The sequence below is a fragment of the Thamnophis sirtalis genome, unplaced genomic scaffold (assembly GCF_051295495.1).
Source record: "Thamnophis sirtalis isolate CommonGarterSnake01/CBP01778 unplaced genomic scaffold, rThaSir2_p1.2 scaffold_3, whole genome shotgun sequence".
NCBI lineage: Eukaryota > Metazoa > Chordata > Lepidosauria > Squamata > Natricidae > Thamnophis > Thamnophis sirtalis.
Window position 1 is genome coordinate 11,444,598 of NW_028261383.1, and position 7,595 is coordinate 11,452,192.

Here is a 7,595-nt window from a genome sequence, read left to right on the forward strand (position 1 = left end):
TCCTTCGGGATTGGGCGGCCTATAAATTTATTAAACATCAACTTCAACATCATAAAGCCTCTGGAACCTGGGGAGGGTGGAAAAAAGCATGCAAAAAAGGGGGGATGTGCACTGGGGGGGGGTTGCACATTGCATTATGGGTGCAGCACGCCCATGCATGATCCCCCTGTGCTCCCCCCGCTTATGGCATGCGAGTCAAAAAAGGTTCCTCATTGCTGGACTAGCACATAAGTGTGAGGAGAACCTTTACCTTTATCTTATGCAGAACAAATGCAAAATAATGTGTCCTTGTGTCCTTTGCTTCAAGCACTTGATGTCTTGGGCTGCCTCCTTTCTTTCCCCCAGCAGCTGTTGAGGGTTCAGCAACCTCAGAGGGTGAATCATCAAGTGAAGCTTCTAAGCATCCATCAAAGAGCCAACAGATGGGGAGAAACCACCGGTGTTCATCTCCAGAGTTTCTGAGAATAGCAACCGTAGATTTGAACAGCTTCTTGGGAGGGGGCTGTGGATGGCCTAGCCAGATCTTTGAGGGAGGGGCTGGGTTAGAGAGTTGAAGAAAACCCCTAGTTCTGGGCCTCTGCCCCCTCCCTCTGTGCTGTGCAGGGCAGAGAAAGCAGGGCAGAGAAACAGAATTACAGAGTTGGAAGGGATTTGGAGGTCTTCTAGGCCAGTGTTTTTCAACCACTGTGCCGCGGCACACTAGTGTGCCGTGACATAGTGTAAGGTGTGCCGTGGGAAAATTACTTTATATATAGTCAATATAGGCACAGAGTTAATTTTTTTTAACATTTTCTAATGGTGGTGTGCCTCGTGATTTTTTTCATGAAAAAAGTGTCCCTTTGCACAAAAAAGGTTGAAAAACACTGTTCTAGGCCAACCCACTGCTCAGCCAGTACAATTTCAGACAAATGGTCGTCCAAAATCTCTTCTTACAAACGTTTGCTCAAGTTGTATTTTCTGCAACAGAATTTGGAGCGGTTTACCTTGAGTTTGTATCTATTGTATGCTTGCATATTGTTGTTGTGGTTGAAGCTGAAGTAGACATTGACAGGTAGGATGTTGTAGCAGATAATTTTGTGTACTAGCTTAGATCAGACCAAAGACTGCGTAGTTCTAGGTTGCCCAAGCCCAGAATGTCTTTAAAAATTAAAAAGTGACCACACAATCTCCCACTCTGACTTCACTCTATGGGGAGGGGGGAGGGGGGGTCATATCTCATATGTTCCTTCTGGAAGATTAAGAAGGGGGGGCTGCTGGACCTTCAGGGGGAAATCTTCCATAGGTAACAGAAACATTCCTGAGAAGTAGGGGCCAAGGCTTAATGGAAGTGACCTGGAGTGTGCCCCCCCCTCCCGCATTCACTCTGGTGGGATGGGCGTCTGAAATAAGGAAGGCTGCTGGTCGTTTCTCCCCTTTCTCCATCGCTTTCCAAGATAAACAGACGGCCGAGAGTTTCTCTTTCTCCAGGATGTGACATGGTGGGAGGAGGTTCTGGACACGGACGGAGAATTTGGACAGAGGCGTCTCCTCGGGGAAACCCAAATATCTCTGGTCGGAGCTGCACTGGGGCGAGGGGTCGGAGGACGATGCCGCTGCTCCGGACTCCCCTTTTGCTCTTTGTGCTGGCATTCTTCGGTTGCGGACGCTTTTGCGGTGGGTTTTTGGAAGGCTTTGTGAGGTGGGGAAGGGGGGGGGGGAGAAGCAGAATTGGGAGGGGGGCGCATGCCCTTAGCTAGATCTTTCTCTTCCCCCCCCATTCCCCTCCGCCCCAGCTGTTTTCCCAAATGTTGCTGCTTTTTTTCGTCCCCAACACTTCGCGCAGCTTCGTTTAATGCTTCATTTGAAGGCCGCATCCTTTTCTTGCGAAAGTGAAAGTAAAACAGAGGTCTCGCATTTGAGTGTTCGGAAGGTTGCCTCAGTAGTTTTTGTGTGTGTGTGTGTGTGTGTGTGTGTGTGAGAGAGAGAGAGAGAGAGAGAGAGAGAGAGAGAGAGAGAGAGATGAGTGTGTGTGTGTGTGTGAAAGAGAGAGAGATGAGAGAAAGAGATGAGAGAGTGTATGTGAGTGTGCGTGTTTGTGTGTGTGTGTGTGAGAGAGAGAGAGTCTGTGTGTGTGAGAGAGATGAGAAAGAGACAAGAGAAGAGAGAGAGATAAGAGAGAGATGAGTGTGTGAGAGAGAGTGAGAGAGAGAAAGAGAAAGAGATGAGAGTATGTGAGAGAGTGTGTGTGTGAGAGTGTGTGTGAAAGAGTGTGTGTGTGAAACAGAGATGAGAGAGAGTAAGAGAGATGAGAGTGTGTGAGTGTCTGTGTGTGTGAGAGAGAGATGAGAGTGTGTGTGTGAGAGAGACAGTGTGTGTGAGAGAGAGAGATGAGAAAGAGACAAGAGAAGAAAGAGAAAGATAAGAGAGAGATGAGTGTGTGTGAGAGAAAGTGAGAGAGACAAAGAGAAAGAGAGATGAGAGTATGTATGTGAGTGTGTGTGAGAGAGTGTGTGGGTGTGTGTGAAACAGAGAGAGATGAGAGAGAGAGAGAGAAAGAGAGATGTGTGTGTGTGTGAGAGAGAGAGAGAGAGAGAGATCATTTCATGCCTTGGAAGATGGGTGGAATGAGAGGGGGAGATTGGACTCAGGCCCACGAACCCCCCAGGGTCCCAGAGGAGCTGTAGGGCAATCTTCATCAGATGTGGGCCTGGCCAGATGATTCCAAGGTCAGTCAAGGGGTTTTCCCTGGAGTTTATAGGCATGAACCTTCTCAAGGAGAGCCAAAAGAAAGTGACCCACTTGTGTGTGTGGGGGGGGGGTGCTGTGTAAGAATAAAATGCTGGTGCAGCTGCAGTGCACACTCTCTAATTCTCCCTCCTCCCTCTCCAGGCTCTCCCTCACACTCCCTGTGTTATTCCTACCTGTATCTGCCAGAGCCCAGCCAGGATCTGCCCCAGTCCTTCATCAGGAACTACTTGGATGACCAGCCCATCGCTTGCTTTGACAGCCTCACCAGGAAGATGGAGCCTCTGGTGTCCTGGGTGGAGGAGGCAGAGAAGGAGGAGGAAACATTTCAGGTCATTGAGTGGGTGATTGGAATTGACCTGCAGCAGTTATCAAAACTGGACCGCCATGCTGGAGGTGAACAGAGGCAGTGACTTCTCTGGCCTCCAAATGTCTGCAGGGAGTGTAATGGGGAGGGAAGAACAGCCTGAGGGTAGCCAAACAAGGTTAACTGAAGTAGAAGATATCTCTTCTTGTGTGATAAAGCGGGGAGGGAGAAGTTGTGTTTCTCTCCCCAGGTGGGAAGGTGTTCTGACCTAGGCTTCCCAAGAGCATGAAGCAAACTCCTGGTCCTGACGAAAAACCCTTTTATTAATTTACTCTGAATTCTGCTCATTCACATCCAGGATTTACAATCACAGACCTTATCTAGCTTGGAGAGCTGCCAAGCTGATATCTGCAAAACTTGGAAAGGAGTCTCGGAGAGTGACAAACCAATTAAGTGAACTAACTATCTCCTGCAAACTCCACTCCCCTTTCGCTACTCTTTTATTTCCTCTGGCCCATGTTCCTCCCCAACCTCCTCACTGTCCAAATCAGCTGCCAGCTCTACTGGCTGCTGGCGGGCCACAACAGAAGGGGGCTACGGTATAATGCTGACTAAGGCAGGGGTGTCAAACTCTATCTCATCGAGGGCCACAACAAGGTTGTGTTTGACCTAGGAGGCTGGTGAGTGGGCGTGGCCAGTGGACATGGCTGGAATGGGCAGGGCCAGCTCAACATCACTCGGCGAGGCTCCATTTTCAGCTGCAGTGACCTGTATCCCTCTGCCAGCGAAAATGGGGTTCGGGGAGGCCGTGTGCAGCCCTTCCTGGCTCCATTTTATGCCACAATGGCCTCCTGAAACCATCTGCCGGCAAAAACGGAGCTTAGGCAAGCCACATGCAGCCTCCTCAAACTCAGTCTTTCCTGGTAGAGGGCTGCAGGAGGATGTTGCAGCCAAAAATGGAGCCCGGGAGGGCTGCACACAGCCTTCCCAAGCTCCGTTTTCACTTGCAGAAGCACCGTGGGCCAGTCCTTCAGTGTTTCCAGGGTAGCCCATGGGTCAGATCTAAGCACCCCATGGGCCAAATTCGGCCCGCAGGCCTTGAGTTTGACACCCTGGGTCTAAGGAGAGGAATCCTGGACCTTCTTCATTTACATCCATTCTCTATGGGTCTTTTTCAGGGCGTCACACCTGGCAGGCGGTTGTGGGCTGTGAGCTGAAGGAAGATGGGAGCAAAGGAGGGTTTTTGCATTATGGCTACAATGGGATGGACTTTATCAGCTTCGATAAGGAGACCCTCAGATGGGTGACAGCTCAGCCCCAGGCCCAGAAGGTCAAAGAGAAGTGGGAGGAACATCCAGGAATGTCTCAGAGAAAAAACATATACCTGGAGAAGACCTGCATTGAATGGCTGCAGAGATACCAGTCATACAAGAAGGAGGCTCCGCAGAGGATCGGTGAGTGGCAAAAGGGGGTCTCCATTGAGCAGGTTGCTGTAGGATGCCCCTCCCCACAGTATTTCTGTGCTACTTCGCCAAGCGCCACTTTGCAGAATAGAGTCAGGCAGTATCCCACATCACAATTCAGAAGGAAAATAACCTTCAATGCACCCAAAATAACTACTTCAAAGCAGGGGTGAAATGCTCTGAAGTCTGCTACCAGTTCGCTTCGCTACTGGTTCGCTTTGCACGCGCTTTGCACGCTCTTTGTATGCATGAGCACCGGAGGTGCTACCGTGCAGCGCTGAAAAAGGAGGATTAAGAAGCCTTTTCTGAGCCTGCAAAGGTAACTAGAACATCTGTGCCACACGATTTAAATTTGCTAGAAAGCAGGATTTTCTGCTTTCTAGCAAATATAAATCATGCAGCACAGCTGATTGTAGTATAGGTGATCGTTGGAACTAACAGTTCACCCGAACTGGTAGCATTTTTTTACTACCACTTCAGGTGAACCGGTAGCATTTTTTACTACAAGTTCGGGCCAACCAGTCCGAACCAGTAGCATTTCATCTCTGCTTCAAAGATAAAGTAACTGAGCAAGAAATTCATGCTGAAGGTCTCGTTCTATTTTCCTGAAAAATATGAGTGTTCTATGTTTGGGTCAGAAGGAAAACTTCAGTCTGTTCCGGATTTTTATCTGGAACAACTTGACCAAATTCAATTGGTCAATTAAATCAAATCCCAAGCATTACAATGATGGTGGTCAATTGGAGACCTTTACCCCAAATTCTAATTAGTCTTTTCAAAAATACATCTAAAGAGCATCAAGGCCCCATCTTGGAGGCTCCCATACAGAGGTGGGTTTCTGCCGGCTTGGCCCAGATTGGGCGAACTGGTAGCGATGCTGGCGGAAGGCTCCACCTACCAGCCTGGATGCTTCTATGCATGTGCAGAAGTGTCACGCATGTGCACGAGCAAACTGATAGTAAAAAGAATGGAAACCTGCCACTGTTCCCAGAGGTTCAAAGGAGCAGAAGAAAGAGAAGGAAAGGATGGCCAAATGGGGCGTTCCCTGTGAATTAAATCTACTTGACACTAGAAAACCCAGGAGCTCCGGTGTTGCTTCTTCTGCAGATCCTCCAGTGGGGAAGGTGACCCACAAGATGGTGAATGAGAGATTGGAGGTCCTCATCTGCCAGGCCTTTGGCTTCTACCCCAAGGAGATCCGGGCCACCTGGACCAGGGATGGAGAGGTCTGTGAATATGAAACGCTCCCTAGGAACGTGGCCCCCAACTCAGACGGGACCTATTATGTCTGGCTCAGTATTGAGATCGACCCCAAGGAGAGGGACCATTTTCGCTGTTACTTGGAACATGAGGGCTTGCAGGAACCCCTGATCTTGGCTCTCAAGGACAAAAGAGGTGAGTGACTGATGGAGTTTAGTCCATCTCTTTTTTAGCCCACTATCCAGGATTCATTAATTCAAAAAGCCAAACTTCCAAGTCACAATTTTGAATGTCTCATCAATAGTCAGTCTAAATTGATTCACCAGGAGGTTATCCACGCCTCTTCAAATTACTTTATATGTTCAATAATATTCAATGATGTTCAGGGGCTCTTAATTAAAGTTCCTAGTTCATAATCAGATCTCTAGTGGTCTTAGAGTAGATCTATGTCCAACAAATATTTTAAATCTTTTTAAACAGGTATTTCCAAGCTTGCATATTCCCCTCTTTATCAGCTAATGGTGCTCTCACTTCTGTCTGCTTCAGCCTCTCTGCAATATTGTTGGCCGTTCCAATTTCAATTATTTTAAATTACAAATTCAATAAATGAGCAATATTTGTAAAAAGAAATTTGGGACTTTAATTCCAGCCTTTTAAACTGGTCTTGATACCACGTCTTTTAATTTTGAGAAACCAAATTTCTATTTATTTTTTCAAAAGCAGATTTTTTTCCCTTCTTCAATTCTCTAGTATTTTTTCCTATGTGCCCATTCACCACTTCAACAAACAGCTTCAAATATTATTCCCCCTTGGATTTCTGGGGTCAACTTCCAACAAAAAATATTTTCTCACCCAGATCACACTCCATTCACTTTCTGCATTCAGGCTGTCCTTTATGGTGGCCATTTTTGGCTGTTGCTGCTCTTTGGACGAGGGGGGTTTTCTGGTTAGGGAGTCAGGGAGGAGGGATGCGGCTCTCCTCAACCTGCATGGCAGTCCCCCTTTACTTCACCACTCCTCCAGAGTGGCTGTGGCTCGATTTGAGCCATCTGACGGAGAGAGCTCGGAACTGGGCCGGGGGTATCATGGTGCTCGCTTCCAAAGGTGCCGGAAGAACAATCAGAAGGGTGGGAGGCTAACGGGGTTGTGATGTGCAGAAGAAAACTTTGCATAGAAGTAAATGTTACATCAATAGGCAAATTTTCTGCTGCATCATTTCATCCTTTCAGGTGGAGAGAAGAAAATATAGTCCTGTATTTAGCAATATGTGAGAAGGGATTTCTTTCAGGGGTGTTGGAAGTGGTAACCTAACAGCAAAGGTGTGCAGAAATGATGATATATGAGATGATTGGTTGTGGCTTTTCCTTCTGCAATTCTCTCTTTCCTCTACAGCCTTGGAGGGGAGGGGCTTCCTTCAGGTGGGGGCACTGCCTGGAGGCCAATGCAGTTTGGGAAATGCTTCCATTGCTCAGCATCTCCACTTCAGGGAACTCAGCATCTCTCTAATCCGAACGATCTTTCTCCTTCTTTAGCTACAACATGGGAGATTCTTCTGGGAATTGTGGTCTTGGCACTTGGGATTCTCTTCCCATTATGTAAGTGAAACAAACACATCCACTGATACCCCCACCCCTGGGCCTTTCTGTGTTGACTGAGCTTTTGTGGCTGGCAGAGCCTCCCTGAGAGTTTCCCCCATGTTCTCCACAAGACCCTTCCCCATTAACTGCATTTGGAAGAGGAGTCAGAAAGGAAGAAGAAACTCTGCAGCTATTTTTGTTTCCATTTCCTGCAAACCTCAGAAGATTCCACTTTTCTCTTCTCTGGGGAGAAATCTCTTTCGCTTGAATAGATTTACTTCAGAGGAGCAAGTATCAGGAATTTGGGATAAAAAAAAAGTCCCA

At 47.7% G+C, this 7,595-nt stretch overlaps 1 protein-coding gene across 2 annotated transcripts; it reads left to right on the forward strand.

Annotated features, from left to right (window-relative positions):
• The first annotated feature begins 1,476 nt into the window (after nt 1-1,476).
• Nucleotides 1,477-7,379, forward strand: LOC148047172 (major histocompatibility complex class I-related protein 1-like). Of its 2 annotated transcripts, none has more exons than XM_087711312.1 (5): nt 1,477-1,653; nt 2,869-3,120; nt 4,210-4,485; nt 5,602-5,889; nt 7,227-7,379. In XM_087711312.1, the coding sequence occupies exons 1-5, from the start codon at nt 1,587-1,589 to the stop codon at nt 7,295-7,297; spliced, it is 954 nt and encodes a 317-aa protein (XP_087567438.1). In that variant the 5' UTR covers nt 1,477-1,586; the 3' UTR covers nt 7,298-7,379. The 2 variants fall into 2 exon arrangements, with proteins under 2 accessions (XP_087567438.1, XP_087567439.1); XM_087711313.1 differs by lacking the exon at nt 1,477-1,653 and adding an exon at nt 2,637-2,705.
• Nucleotides 7,380-7,595: the final 216 nt, after the last annotated feature.

Bases quoted from the DNA above. Each gene is read 5' to 3' on its own strand.
- LOC148047172 (XM_087711312.1), top strand. From the start codon at position 1,587: ATGCCGCTGCTCCGGACTCCCCTTTTGCTCTTTGTGCTGGCATTCTTC. The intron at 3,121-4,209 runs GTGAACAGAGGC...GGTCTTTTTCAG, and splicing joins ACTGGACCGCCATGCTGGAG to GGCGTCACACCTGGCAGGCG. The intron at 5,890-7,226 runs GTGAGTGACTGA...CTCCTTCTTTAG, and splicing joins GGCTCTCAAGGACAAAAGAG to CTACAACATGGGAGATTCTT.